General features: G+C 40.1%; 1 protein-coding gene across 4 annotated transcripts in view; it reads right to left on the reverse strand.

The window, feature by feature from the left end:
- Positions 1 to 16273, reverse strand: part of MASP1 (MBL associated serine protease 1) — a 273190-nt gene that overhangs the window by 60054 nt on the left and 196863 nt on the right. Inside the window, exon 1 of one of the 4 annotated variants that reach the window (XM_079921546.1) lies at positions 576 to 695. The exons of the other annotated variants lie outside the window; for them this stretch is intronic. Coding sequence (XP_079777672.1) covers positions 576 to 580 — 5 coding nt within the window. The 5' untranslated portion in view covers positions 581 to 695. Of the gene's footprint in view, positions 1 to 575; positions 696 to 16273 lie in introns of those variants that run through there. 4 annotated transcript variants of the gene reach the window in all.

A 16273-nucleotide genomic window follows, 5' to 3' on the forward strand; every position in this document is an offset into this window, starting at 1 on the left:
ACGCCACTGGCGGCCTCTGATTTCAGTAAGAAATGCAGAAATTTATAGTGGAATGTAAAACGGGGACAGGTTTTTAGTTTTCTAAATTGAGGTTTTAAACTAGCAAACTTCTGAAGGTTTAAGAAGCCACATAGCTGAGCTACGGGAATCTGGTTTCTTTTCCGGTCAGAACAAATAAACACACAAACACATATCTAACTCACAAAGTGTTGGAAGAGATAAAGCAATGCTCTTTACAAAGGAGGAAAACAAAAACTTAGCCTTGTGGGCAACAGAAGAAAAGTCACATTGGCCAGCAGACAGCACCCTACGCTGGCAGAGGGAGAAATCTGAGTTCCAGCGGCGTCAGGGGCATTTGCACACAGCCTCCCGTTTCAAGTTGCATGTCTCCGCAGTCCCAGGGAAGGCCCCAGCCTGTCTCCCTTCTCAGAGCCCCAGGGAGTGATGAAAAGCCCCTGAACCAGCCACAGGACTCGCAGGTGAGTCAGCCCAGAGACAAGGTCAGACCTTCCAGGGCTACTTGGCACCTGGTCCCTGGAAGGACCCCCTGTGCCCACTCCTGCCCTGGCACTCACCTCATTTTCCTGCCTTGGGTGCTCCTGGCTGCCTGGTCCCCCCGGCCTGACTTGTCTGCGAGCTCGTCCCCGGTGTGGTGTCAGCGATGCCTTATCTTTGTTCTGAGGTCCCTGTGTGTCTCTGGAATTGGCTGGCATTCTCCATTCAGGTCACGCCTTCCCCTGCCTGCAACAGATCCCCTCTCCCCCTCTCTCCCTCTGCCTTTTCCTCTCTCTCTCCTCTCTGACTTGCTCGTACACACACTCAGAGGAACCTGACAGAACAGAATCTGTCTTCTTCCTTAAAAGATCTGCTTCTCCAGGTCCCTCCTTCATCCCATACGGCTGCTTCCAGCTCCTGAGAGAGAATAACTGAGCAGCTCAAATAGGTATTTGTATCACCATGTGTGTGTGTGTGTGTGTATGTGTGTGGATATATGTGTGTGGATGTGTGTGTGTATATGTGTGTGTGTGTGTGTGTGTGTGTGTGTGTGTGTGTAAAGGGTGGAGGGGGACAAAGTCTGATCTCTCTGTCTCCCTTGCCAGATGGCTATAGTTTTCTGCTCGTGTTCAGGACACTGGCAAAGGACACCAATTAAACAGGATGATCGACTAAGAGGGCAATTCTAACATCTACACTAGGCAAGAAAATAGAACCAAATCCCAAAGCTTGTCTGTCTGCAAACAACTACAGGCTTTCCTGTGAACAGAGCGGCTGGCCCGGTATGTGAGGGGAGCAGTCAGTCCTGCAGTTGGTTAGTTGTTCTTCGTCACTTAAAAGCAAGGCTTGTGCTGTTTACCAACTCAGAGCATTCAGAGGCCTGATACAGCCCGAGGAGGACCCACTACAGACAGAAAGCCCCGCATCCCATGGCTGTAGGGAGATCTGGGCCTGTAAAGGTGGCTAGACCTGGAGTTTGTGGAGAAAAGCAGCATCAGATATAAGCCAAGCTGAATAAGAAGAAAATTCCTTTCTTCACAACAATGACCACCAGTCCTGAATAGGGAGAGAGACATCTGGGTGTAAAAAGTAGATTTTACTGAGAACCTTTTCTGTGTTAGGCACATGGCTAGGTGCAAACATCATCTCAATTACTCCCACAAACCTGTGAGGATCATACTATTATACTCATTTTACAAATAAGAAAACTGAAGCATAGAGAGGTACACAATCTGCCTGGATCATCCAGCCCTTTATTACTCCTTACTGCTACCACGGCAAACGCAAACAGTTAACATTTACTGAGCACTGTGTGTCAGGTACTGCTCTAGTAATGTATTGATTGCTTTCGATCATCTTTACATTTTGTGTATCTGGGTAGTAATATTATCCCCATTTTCCCGATGAGGAAACTGCCCAGAGAGTTTAAGTAAGTTACCCAAGATCACACAGCTAGAAAGTGATAGGGGAAGAATTTGAGTTCTTACCCACAATATTGTACTGCTTCTCACTAGAATATTATAGTACATATGGCATTTCAAATACACACCACATTCACAAAGAAACTCAATTTGGGGCATTTTGAAAAGAGCAATTAGACTCAGCATCAGAGTTGGCTATAATCTTCCCTTTCTATCCAAGCTGGCTGTGCACTTTGGCCCCAATTGTTAACATCTCTGATCCTGTTTTCTCATCTGGAAAATGGGGGTTGCTTTGAGACTTAAAGGAAATTATCCTTGCCATTTTTTTAGCTGTTCAGTGTACCCAAGAGAGGGCTCCCACCCATTCTAACCAAGGTGGCAAACACATGCATTCTCCACCCTCTGATAACACTGCTTTAGCACATTTGGGGGAACAATGCCTTGCATCTTGCTGAAATTCTCCTGGCTCCATTTTCTCTCCAGTTTCTCTATTTTATCACTTTTAAAGGTCAGCTCTGCTAATCTGGGCATTATTAAGAGGCTGTGTTTGATAATGTGAGTGCAAGTATATGAGATGAGAGAATATGTGTGAACCTAGGCACCATTCTGGCTAAACAGCCTAAAAATTTCTGTGTTAGGCAGGATAGAAAAAATCCCTTTAAAAGTCCCATTAAGAAGACTCACAGGCTCCTCAAACATCAAATAACTCTCACACAACATTTTAATGATTTAAGTGCAAATGAATCAGAAACACATGGACTACATTTCTCTTGGAGTATACAAGGGTTTTAAAACCAAGGGATAAAGAACTTGGCACGAAGCATCCTGCACCATGCAGAGGGCCCTGCCCACTAAAGACATTCCCTCCATCAACACTGCAGCTGAGCTGACCCTCTCCTAATTTAGGGCACATCCAGGGAAATGCAGTCATTTGTTCTGGGCACAGAGGGGAGAGCTTGGGAGGGAAAGCCATCAGCTTCTCCTTGCAAAGTGTCATAGAGTAACTGAGCCTCCTGGAATAATTTCCTGGCCATGTTTCTTTAAGGCTGCCAGTGCTCAATGGGAGGCATTTGAAATACGTTCTGAGCCAAAGTTCTGCCAATATACAGCAGAGCTGATATGTGCTTCCCTGGGAGTTAGCCAAGGCTCAGATGGAATCTGCATGATAACGGGAACTATGTGGCTCGGGACTGATCTGGGTGGGATTCAGAGCTGTTTCCCATCGTGTTGGGCTGCATTGGTGATACCTTCCTGACCTCTTGATAAAAACTTCCTGGGGTGTCATGAATAGATCACGGGGAGTGGGAGGAATGGAAAAGACAGTGGTTTAGGAATAGACTCAACATGAGTAGACTAACTCATGGGACCTTGGGCTAGTCACCTACTTTCTCTGCTGGAGGAGGGGAAGGAGTGACACCAGTTTGCTCCACTATAAAATCAGGGGAGAGGAGTCCATTGAGATCATGGAGTGAGGACTAGGAAATTGCAGTGGAGGTGGGGAGGTGAATTGCTAATGATCTGTAAAGAGAGTCAAGGAGTCCTGAGTGACCTTCTAATCTTGACACTTGTTTTATCTGTGGTCACAATAGCATTACATTACTCAGGATTCAATCATAGGTATTCAGAAAGATAATTTTTAAGAAGGTTCAACTCGTTTTTTAAAATGTTGATGAAAAGGTTAACATGTGAGTATAAGGAACTAACAGTATGTCAATTAGAATCACAGAAGTGTAGAATGACGGATGTGGGCTCAACATCTCGTTTATAGTCAGGGAAAGGGATCAGAAAGCTACTACTAAGAAAGTAAATACTACAGCACTCCTACAACTAGAACTGGGCTTGGTTTACATGTCCTACCAAAGTATTTATTACATGCAACTCCTGAGCCCAGACTTTCTGGAATTCCATGAATGCGCTGGAAAATGTAAAATATTTGGGCAATGAGTTTTTGTTGGCAAAGTGTGAAATCCAGGCTTCCTATAGAGTATATGAGAACTGATAAATAGCCCCAAAGATTACATCTTAGAATTAAATTTTAGGTTATTCAACACATTGGCTGACAGTATGCTGGAAACCCTGGCTTCAGAACCTATCGGATCATCAGAATAATATGGGAAATTAAAACAAAAAAACAAAAAAACCAGTGCCTGAGCTTCATCTCAGAAGATTCAAATTCAATGAATCTCGGGTGGGGCTCCTGAATCTGTAATTTTCAAAGCTCCCATGGACGATTTTGTCATTTTGGGTACTTATAATGGTGCGTCTTATAATTAATGGCATCTTAGATTTGATGATATAGTCTTAGTGTCTGCCAGATACCTTCATATACATCATTACATGTAATATTTACATGTGTTTAAAGGTGAGGACACTGAAGTTCAGAGAAACTAAGTGTGTCAGCAAGAGGATGATGGACATCTAGAGCCCAGGACTCCTGACCCTAAATCCAGGGCTCTTTCATCTGCAGCCCCTTGATCCTGCCTGTGGACTTTGAGCACCCATGAGCCATGCTGTCATGTGACTGCAAGATTTCAGGGAAGGGATATATAATTTACATTCAAAAATAAATTATTAAGCTCTCTTATGGGCTAAACTGCACCGCTTCAAAATTCACATATCAAACCCGAGACAGGAACTTTAAAGAGGTCTAAGTTAAGAGGAGGTTATTAGCGTGGGCCCTAATCCAATATGACTGATATCTTTATAAGAGGAGGAGATTAAGATAGAGACAATCAGAGGAAAGACTACGTGAGGAGACAGCAAGAAGGTGGCCACCTGTGACCCAAGGAGATGAGGCCTCAGAATAACAACCTCGATCTTGAACGTCCTTAAAATACCTGCCAATACCTTGGGCTTGAACTTCTAGTCTCCTAAACTGTCCGAAAATGCACTTCTGCTGTTTAAGCTACCTAGTCTGTGGTACTTTGTTATGGCAGCCCTAGCAAACTAATACAGGCTCTCTTGCAGAAGTTCTCCCAAAGCGTGAGCGCATACCACCACGGTGTCAAGCTGATTTCAAGCACCGCAGGCACAGAATTAACAAATACTGGGTCAGTTAAGGTTCCGTTTGGTAGGTAATAAGAGAAACCTTGACTAAAGCTGAAACAGAGTTTATTTTCCTCACTTAGCAAGAAGTGAGGCAGTAGGTGGGCCTGGGGACATTTTCTTTTTTGCTGTTCTGCCATTCTTAGGAGCTAGGCTATGTGTAAGGAAGAATCCAGGGGTTCTTAAGTACTTGAGACATAGACCGTTTGTTACGAGCTGAATTATACCCCCACCCCAAATTCATATGTTGAAGCCTGAACTCCCACTATCTCAAAATATGACTGTATTTGAAGATAGGAGCTTTAAAAAGGTGATTAAGTTAAAATGGGGCTGTTAGAATGGGCCTAATCTAATTATAAAAAGAGGAGATTAGGATACAGACAACACAGAAAGCAGGGAGACCATGTGGGGATACAGTAGGAAGGTGGCCATCTGCAAGCCCAGGAGAGGGGTCTCAAAAGAAACCACCTAGACTTCTAGCCTCCAGAACTGTGAGAAAATAAATTTCTACTACTTGAGTAATCCAGTCTGCGGTATTTTGTTATGGCAGCCCTAGGAAGCTAACAGAGCATCCACATCTCCCTTACGTTTGCTCACCTAAATCCATTTGATACCAATTATTGTTGCTATTCACTCATATTAGGCCTCCCCTCCCACAGAAGTTCCTCAGATGCTAAGACTACACGGCCCAAGCAGATTCAGCCATAGGACAGGATTAATTAGGCCTTAAGAAGCAAATGGACAGCTGAGGTTAGACCATGTGAAAGGCAGGATTCAGATCAGGGGAGTCAGTGTTATCACTTCTCTAACTCCCTAATGCTGTTTCAGTGACCATGACTTTTCCACCCTCCTTCCAAACTCCCTTGCTCTTCTATCATTCTGGCACACCCTACTCATCTCTATTACTGTCACCTTCCAATCTCTTGGTCCCCTCCTCTGTTCCTTTCATTAGGAACTTAGGCATGTGGCACCATGCTTACCTCTCCTTCCCAATTCCTCCTGACATCCTGACACTGGACCCTCATTGCTTGATCTCCTCACTTCAACGATGACTTCTTCCATTTCACTGTAACCATCTACTCTACTTAAAGCCACATCCACCTCTGAAATCTTAAACTTGTAACACCCCATTCTCTGACCACCATCTCTTACCTTTCTAAGTCTTTGACTCCTTCAATAACCCTAGACTTCAACCTCATCAAGACATCCAGTCCTCTGACACCACTCCATTTCCAGTCTATCAGATCCTCTTGGCTTTATATCTTTTCTGAATCCCACAACCAATCACCAGCACTCCTGTGTGGATCCTTCTTTCTCTACCAGTTTCTTGACTCTCTTCTTACTTCAGAGGAATGATTCCTCATCTTTCTGGTGAATCACTGAGAATCTAATGAAAGCTAGATTCTCTGTCTGGAATACCCCCAATAAAGCCACGTAATTTACTCCCTCACTTCTTCAATTCTTTCTAAAAATGTCACCTTTTCAGTGAGGTCTTTCCTGGCCAATCTATTCTATTATTTCTATTTCCACCCAGCTTTGCTCTCCCCATATCCTGTTTTATTTGTCTTAATGGCAGTAATCATCAGCTAAGATGGTATTTATTTTAAGTTTTTATTGGTTTGTTGCTTGCTCCCCACCCCATTAGAATAACACAATCTCCAGGTGGACAAGTATTTTTATATTTTTTGTTTACTGCTCTATTCCCAGTACCAACAATAATGCCTTTGACTTGTACAAAGTAGGACCTTAATAAACATTTGTGGAATGAGCCATCTTCCAAGAAACATTTAAATAGGCACACATTCTTGAATTTTGGCATATAATTTCAGGGACTTGATGGCTCTTCTGAAGCCATGAAGCTCAGAAGCTCAATTTTTTTTTTTTCACCCGTGTCCCCTGCATCGGCAGGTGGACTCTCAACCATTGCGCCACCAGGGAAGCCCCAGAAGCTCAATTTTAACCATTCTTCCTGAATATTTCTCATACATCCCACCACTGCAGTTTTAAATACCGTTACATACTGATCACTAGCAAATCTATTTCTTTAGTCTAAATGTCTTCCCATAGTTCCTCACCCTCAAATCAAATGTCTATTCTCGCCTCCATCTGAAAGTTCCACTGGGCCGAGGTCATTATTTTTCTATTCCTGACTTGCTCATTCTCTCATACCAACGATGTCTATGAACTACCATCAACTCAGAAATTCAAGCCAGATATTTGAGTGTCATCCCTGATTTATATTTTCCTTTTCTCCTCATATGCCATCAATCAATAACTCCTATTGTTTACATATAAGTATCTTTCAAATCCATCATTATGCATAACTTCAATTCCCCACTACCGCTGCATTAGTGACGGGATTCATTAGTTCTCACTGGATTATTTCAACAACTTCTCATTTGTTTCTTTGCCCTTAGTACCAATCTTATAAATATACAAGTCTCATTAATTGTCTCCCTTTGTCAAACCTTTCAGATCACTCCTTTGCTTACAGAATAAAATAAAAATACCTTAGAAGAGCATTTGAACTCCGAAGTTTAATGTTGACATGAGGTGCAGTGAAACTGAAGTAGCCTGCAGTGCTGAGCCAACATGTGGAGGACAGCTGCCCTGGAGAATGGCTTGGACCCACAGCAGACTTTGCATAAGTGAGAAAGAAACTACTGTGCAAAGCCACTGAGCTTTTAGTATTATTTGTTACTGCAGATAATTTAGTCTATTCTGACTGACACAATACTCTTATATGGGATTGCTCTTTCACCTCTATATTCTCTCCTACAACCAGCACACTTACATATACAGACTTTTATGTCTAGAACTGGTACCAAACTAGTTGCATATTCCAGATTTTATCATGATCTCTCATGTCTGTATGTACTGATATACTTGGTTCTCTTGGTCTTTAATGCTATTTTCTTCCTCATTTGTCTGTAGAATTTCCTCTTATCTATCATATGAAATCTTGCTTAAACGTCAGCTTCTCTGGAAAATCTTCCCCAATCACTCAACACGGAAGTAAACACTACCTTTGTTCCTTACACTTAAACTTTAAATTATAGTTTAAATTGCATGTGTCAAATTATACAGCAAATTTTTGTCTACTTGGGTCATCCCTTCATCACAATAATTTGAGGGCCTGAACAATATCCTTTGTACCTTTGGCTCAGTAAATGTTTACTGAATACATAGATGTCTAAATAAATTTTTAAAAAGGCATCAAGACATGGGGCTTCCCTGGTGGCGCAGTGGTTGAGAGTCCGCCTGCCGATGCAGGGGACACGGGTTCGTGCCCCGGTCCGGGAAGATCCCACATGCTGCGGAGCGGCTGGGCCCGTGAGTCATGGCCGCTGAGCCTGCGCGTCCGGAGTCTGTGCTCCGCAACGGGAGAGGCCACAGCAGTGAGAGGCCCGTGTACCGAAAAAAAAAGGCATCAAGACAGGTAAACACACAACTAAGTCTATAATTATAAATTGTGATGAATGCCATGTTGAAAGACAGCAGAGTTCTATGAGAGAGGCTAATAGAAGGGCTTAATTTACACAGAGTGGTTAGCAAAGTCATGGTGAAGTGGTATCTAAGCTGAATAGGATGAGTACAAGTTCTCTAGTGAAGAGCTGGTGATTTCACAGTGATGGACTTTGCTACCTGGACTTCCACACATGTGGAAATTCCCCATTTTTATAACCCAGTTCATAGAAATAATAAAGATATAGAAATGAGATTAATAAATGAACAGCTGCACTCAGAATCAAGAAAAGGTATTTCCTGTGGGAAAGTCTGCAAAAGGAGGGTGGTAGATGAGAAGCTATGGCAGTGAGTTTCCCACAGTGGGAACCCATCCTGACCATGTGGGAAGTCTTCACAGTCCCGCTGGAAAGCTGGGGGCTGACAGGGCTGTATGTGAAGTCACTGGGGAAGGAGTGAGAATCACCACCACAGAAAAATTGCCAAACAAGAATCAACAAATATTTTTCAAAGCCTGCGTATGGAAAAGGGGTAATAAACTCAATAAGAAAAGGATTTCATGGAAGGAAATAGAGTTAATAGAACCATAAGAATAGGACTTTAAAATAAGCTGTTTCCATAAAGCTAAAGGAGGGGATATCATCTATGATACAAGAAGAGGAGAAAGATTTGAAACAAGAACAGGTTGAAATGCAAAAAGAAGCAATTGGATAATTAACAAAATTAAAATAACAATTTTACATTTATTAAATATAATTTATTAAATATATTTATTGAAATTAAAAATAAAATGCAATTGTAAGTATAAACAGCTGAATGGTCACAAATGAAGAATTAATTAACGATTTGGAAAATCAAGCTGAGGAATTCTCCCAGATAAAGAGATCAGAAGTATGAAAAAAATAAAGGGGGTATGGATTCAGAAGGTCCTACATATGTCTAATAGAATTTTCATTAAAAATGGAATAAAGAGGGCTTCCCTGGTGGAGCAGTGGTTGAGAGTCTGCCTGCCGATGCAGGAGACACGGGTTCGTGCCCCAGTCCAGGAAGATCCCACATGCCACGGAGTGGCTGGGCCTGTGAGCCATGGCCGCTGGGCCTGCGCGTCTGGAGCCTGTACTCCACAACAGGAGAGGCCACAACAGCGAGAGGCCCGCGTACCACCAAAAAAAAAAAAAAAAAAAAAGGAATAAAGAGGGGGAACAGGAAGTAATCTTTGAAGAAATATTGGCCTCAGTTTTCTAAGAATTGAAAAAAGACAAGAATTCTCAGACTGAAAAGATCTACCAAGGCCCAAGTGAGATACTTACATAAAGTTAGATCTAGATTCCTTGCAGCAAAATTTCAGTGTACTAAGGATAAAATTAAAATCTTAAAAATTACCAAAGAGAAAGAATGAAATTAGATTATCATTCAGACATTCTCACCAGCCACCTGGAAACAAAAGGGAAATAGAGAATACCCACATGTACAAAAGGAAAATACTTTTAAACCTATCATTCTATACTAGCTGAAGGATTATGTAAATGAAGCTGAAATAAAGACATTTTCAGACTCTAAAAAGCCTACCATTCACAGGCCCTTTCAGAAAGAGTTACTGGATGATGTTGGAGCTGGTTAGTGTTGCTGAAATTGTAGAGAAATAACCACACTTGTACCATGCATGTGGGAATATAAAGTGGCCTGGCTACTTGAAGTACAATCTGGGGGTATTAATAAAATAAAAATTTGCATATCCTACAAACCAACAATCTTACCTCAAGATATCTGTCCTAGGGAAACATTCATTTGCAAACATGTTTATTGTAGCAAAAGTTGTCAAGGTGAAAAATGGGCATCAGTAAAGTAATGACTAAATATAATATGGACATACTATGAAACACAGAGCACCGGTTAGAAGGGATGAGAAAGATCTTTATGCATCAACCTGGATTTATCTCCAAGATTTACTATTAAGTGAAAAGGGCAGGCTGAAGAATGACACGTGCATTAGGATACCATTTATTTAATGAAAAAGCAATAGGCTCAACCAGCAATACATATTTTGCACATACCATAGATATTTTGCATGTATTTTCTATATATCACTGAAAAAAGCATGGAAGGAAATATACCAAACACAACTAGTTACTTGTATGGAGGATGTGGTGAGAGGCTTTATTCATATTTGTAATAAGCAAAACCTTTAGTGTCTGGTCAGAGCTGTTTAGGCAGGGGATTTTAAGGATAAAAGAGGACTCTGGGAAATGCAAATCAAAACTGCAATGAGATATCATCTCACCCCTGTCAGAATGGCCATCATCAAACAATCTACAAACAATAAATGCTGGAGAGGGTGTGGAGAAAAGGGAACCTTCTTGCACTGTTGGTCAGAATGGAAATTGATACAGCCACTATGGAGAACAGTATGGAGGTTCCTTTAAAAACTAAAAATGGAACTACCATACGACCCAGCAATCCCACTACTGGGCATATACCCTGAGAAGCCATAATTCAAAAAGAGTCATGTACCACAATATTCATTGCAGCTCTACTTACAATAGCCAAGACATGGAAGCAACCTAAGTGTCCATCGACAGATGAATGGATAAAGAAGTTGTGGCACATATATACAATGGAATATTACTCAGCCATAAAAAGAAATGAAATTGAGTTATTTGTAGTGAGGTGGATGGACCTAAAGTCTGTCATGCAGAGTGAAGTAAGTCAGAAAGAGGAAAACAAATACCATATGCTAACACATATATATGGAATCTAAAAAAAAAAAAGGTCATGAAGAACCTAGGGGCAGGACAGGAATAAAGACGCAGACCTACTAGAGAATAGACTTGAGGACACAGGGAGGGGGAGGGGTAAGCTGGGACAAAGTGAGAGAGTGGCATGGACATATATACACTACCAAATGTAAAACCGATAGCTAGTGGGAAGCAGCCACACAGCACAGGGAGATCAGCTCGGTGCTTTGTGACCACCTAGAGGGGTGGGGATAGGGAGGGTGGGAGGGAGGGAGATGCAAGAGGGACGAGATATGGGGATATATGTATATGTATAGCTGATTCACTTTGTTATAAAGCAGAAACTAACACACACACTAAATAAATAAATAAATAAATAAATAAATAAATAAATAAATAAATAAAAATAAGACCGGGGAGAGAAATTTAAAAAAAAAGAGGACTCTGGGTATTGTGAGGAAAATGGATTTGGAGGATAGGAGGCAAGGAGACCAGTTTGGAGGCTGTTGCAGTAGTTAGGACCATTAGGCACAGTAGGCACACAGCCTGGGGCCATGAAAATGTTTTAATTTTAATTCTTTTAAAATAAGAATGAAAACTAAGATAATAATGAATATATAATAAAGAATCCATTTACTTTTATAGCAATGAAGCACTAAAATACAATTTCTATTTATTTATTTATTTTATGAATAAAGCCCAGATTAGGAGAGAGAATGCTTGGATGGATCAGAGTGGTAGCAAGTGAACATGGAGCCAAGAGGATAAAGACAAAATATATTTTGTAAGAAGAAAAGCCTGAACCTGGCCATAAATTGAGAGTGAGGAATTGAGGGAGAGAAAGACAGCAAAGATAACTCCCAGAATTCTGACTTAAGACAGTGTTGGTGCCATTTACTGAGATGGGGAAGAGAGGTGGAAGGTGAGCAGGGGTCAGGGTGTAAGGAGACTTGCATGCCGGACTAGATGTGGAAAATCTACTAGACAGGACAGGGGTTCTCAACTCTGGATGGATGACAGAGTCACATGGGAGCTTGAAAAATTCAAAATTTTGCAACAACTCCCAGACCAGATCCCACCCAGAGTCTTGAAAGGGTTGAGGAACGCTGAATTTTTAGGCCACAGGGAGACAGAAAAGATTTTTAAACAGAGAATGACATGATCAGATAGCGTTTTTAAACAAATTCATATTTGAAAGCAGTATGGGAGCTGGAAACGAGTTGGCAAGAGATTGGAGGATAACCAGGAGCTACAATACCCAATGAACCCAGGCCCCCTGATTCTCAGGCCACTCCCGGGCTCAGAAAAGTTTAACGGAACCAAAGAAGTTTGGAAGAAAGCTGAAAAGACCTCCCAGCCACACCCAGTACAGAGCACAGATTGACTGAAGGCCAGGGACATTTGAAGCACGTGGGCCTTGGGGCCATCAACATTCTCTCTGGCCAAACCACAGTGCTAAGTTAAATGTTCAGTTGTCACAAGACAACAAACCTGAACCACAATTGCTTTTTAAAAGCAGGATTTTAAAACCTGAAATACTTCACAAAAAAAGCATGTCAGGAAAGCTGGCTATCTTTGGGACAATTGTTTTAAAATGTGGGCCTCAAACTATTTTCAGCCCCCCGACGAAGGGGTTGAAGAGGGAAGGGGAACAGAGCTCTATGGACCTTCTGTCTTTACCCATATCTGACTGTGAATAAGGGTGACTCTTCTGGAGACATGGCCAGCAGACCCTGATAGTTGAGCAGGAGATCATGATACTCAACGCTTACCCTCATCAGGACAGTGAGGGTTTTTGAGTGAGCTATGGCAACTCTTTGGGCCTGAGTTATTTTGTTTTGTTTTCCCCATAAGATGGGAGAAATGATAGCACTTTTTTTTACATATTGTTTCAAGGACACAGTTGTTCTTAAAGCCTTTTGAATGAGTAACACCTTTGAGAATCTAATGAAAGTTGATCTTCTCTGGAGTAAAGTATAAAATATACATGTATCTGGGTATTTATAGGACTGGTAATTAATCCTTGGTAATGTTATAAATCACCTGCAAAGCTCCTGGCCCTTTGTGGAGACTCAACTGATAGTAATTATTATTAATATAATTAGACAGTAAGTGTAGGAGGATCATGAAATGTATATGTAGAAAGTGGCCTTCAGGATGGGACTAAAAAGATGAGCAGGATTTCAATAGGCTGAAGGAAGAACAAGAGCTACAGTAATGGCAAAAAGTGAAGTGAGAATCAGTGATGGAGGGATTATGCCGAATGAGTAATAATACTGACCATTTGCTGAGCCCTAGCTATGTGCCAGACGTTACATGCATGATCTCAGTCAGTCTTCACAAGTGAGGTACTGTTAGCCCCACTTTAGAGATAAGGAAACTGAGAATTAGGGGTATCAAGAGGGAGGCAAGAGTAGAGGCAGGATCTTACCTTAGAAGTCTCTATTTCTGTTCTTTATGCAATTCTCTTTAATTTTGTGTATGTTCGAAAATTTCCATAATAATACATTTAAAAAGTCTCCCTCTCCCTACAATTTTTATACCACAGGATGGCTTAATGGGAAGCCATTAATGGGAAGTAATTTCTTCTAATTATTGAGTTATCTATATATGAGTCCATTATATATACAAGTCCATTATCAGATGCATGATTTGCAAATATTTTCCCCTAGTCCATGGTTTGTCTTTTCATTATCTTAATGTTTTTTGCAGAGGAAAAGTTTTTTAATTTTGATGAAGTACAATTTATCAATGTTTTCTTCTATTTATCATGCTTTTGGTATTGTATCAAAGAAATCTTTTCTTAACCCAAGTGTCCACCATAATAAAATACCATATTCTGGGGGGTTTAAACAACAGACATTTATTTTTCACAGTTTGCAGGCTGGGAAGTCCAAGAGCAAGGAGCCAGCAGATTTGGTTTCTGGTGAGAACCCTTTTCCTGGTTTGTAGACTGCCTTTATGTTGTGTCCTCACATGGGAGAAAGAGAGGGCGTCTCTTCTTATGAAGACACAAATCTAATCATTGGTCCCACCCTCATGATCTCATCTAAGCTTAATCACTTCCCAAAGGCTCCACCTCCAAATACTATCACATTGGGGGGTAGGGCTTCAACATATGAATTTTGGGGGATACAAACGTTCAGTCCATAACACCAAGGTCACAATACTTTTTCCTGTATTTTCTTCTAGAATTTTTAGGTTTAGATTTACATTAGGTCTATGATCCTATGATTTACATTCAGGTCTATGATCCATATGGAGCTGATTTTCACATATGGCACAAGATATGAATTGAAGTTCATTTTTTTACATATAGATATCCAATTGTTCCAGCATCACTTGTTAAAAGGACTATCCTTTCCCCACTGATTTGCCTTTACATCTTTCTCAGTTGTCCTTATAAGTGTGGATTTATATCTGTTTTCTCAATCTGTTCCATTCATCTATTTGTCGATCTTTATGCCAATACTGCATTCTTAATTACAGTAGCTTTAGAAAAATTTTGAAATATGTAGTGTTAGTTCTCTAACATTGTTCTTTTTCAAAGTTGTTTTAGTAAGAGTTTGTCAATTTCTACCAGAAAGCCTGCTATGATTCTGATTGGGATTATGTTGAATCTATACATCAGTTTGGAGGAGAATTGACATCTTAAGAATATTGAGTGTTCATATTAAATGAACACAGTATATCTCTTCATTTGTGTCTTTAAAAATTTCTCTCAGTAATGATTTGTTGTTTTCAGCAAATAGTTCTTGTCTACCTATTGTCATATTTATCTCTAAGTCTTTCATAAATTTTGATTTCATTGTATCTGACATTTTTATTATGATTTCTGATTGCTTAGTGCTAATATATAGAAATACAATTGATTTTGTAAATTGGTTTTGTCTCCTGCAACCTTGCTGAATTCATATTTTAGTTTTAATAGCTTGTTTTAAGATCTCATCAGATTTTCTGCATAGATGATCATATCATCAAAAGAATAAAGACAGTTTTACTTCTTCCTTTCTTTTCTTTTCCTTATTTTGTTGCACTGACTAGAACCAAAAGTACAATATGGCATAGAAGTGGAGAGTGTGAACATAAATGTTTTATTCTTGATCTTATGGAGAAAGCATTCAGTCTTTCAACATTTAGTTGTTAACTGTAGGTTTTTTGTAGTTGTTCTTTATCAGACTGAGGAAGTTCCACTCTATTCCTAGTTTGCTGAGAATTTGTACCAGGAATAGCTGTTGGATTTTATCAATTGTTTTTTCTGCCTTTATTTGTTAATTTTTTTGGCCACGAGGCATGGCTTGTGGGATCTTAGTTGCTGACCAGGGATAGAGCCCCAGGCCCGGGAAATGGAAGCATGGAGTCCTAACCACTGGACGTCCAGGGAATTCCCTTTTCTGCCTTTATTGACATGATCATATGATTTTTCATTTTTCATTTGTTAATATTTAAAATATAAATGTTAAAATTTTACCATATTAAAAATATGGTAAATTACATTGGTTTATTTTCTTGACTTTTCCAGAAAGTTAATCTTGCATTAACTCCACTTGGTCATGATATATTATCCTTTCTGTACATTGTTGAATTTAATTTGATAAAATTTTGTTAATAATTATTTTATATATGGTTTTGAAGGACACTGGTATGAAGTTTTCTTATAACATTTTTATCTGATTTTGGTATCAGGAAAACACTGGCCTCATAGAATGAGCTGAGAAGTATTTCCTTCTCTTCAATTTTCTAGAAGAGTTTATGTAGAATTGGTATCATTTCTTTCTTGTTTCTTAATACAGTGAAGTTATGTAGGCCTGAGTTCCCCCCCCCCCCCGCCGTGGGAAGATTTTTAACTACAAATACAATTTCTTTAATAGATAAAAGGCTATACAAGTTATGTTTCATCTTGAGTAAACTTTTGTGTTTTTCAAGGAATTTGTCCATTTTATCTATGTTGTCAACTTTATGGATATAACATTGTTCATCGTAGTATTCCTTTATTGTACTTTTAGTATTTATAAAATCTTTAGTAATGTCACTTCCTTTATTCCAGAATTTGGTATTTGTGTCTTCTCTCTTTTTGTGCTGACCAGTTTATATAGAAGTTTGTCAACTTTA

The sequence above is a fragment of the Stenella coeruleoalba genome (genome assembly GCF_951394435.1).
Source record: "Stenella coeruleoalba genome assembly, chromosome: 5".
NCBI lineage: Eukaryota > Metazoa > Chordata > Mammalia > Artiodactyla > Delphinidae > Stenella > Stenella coeruleoalba.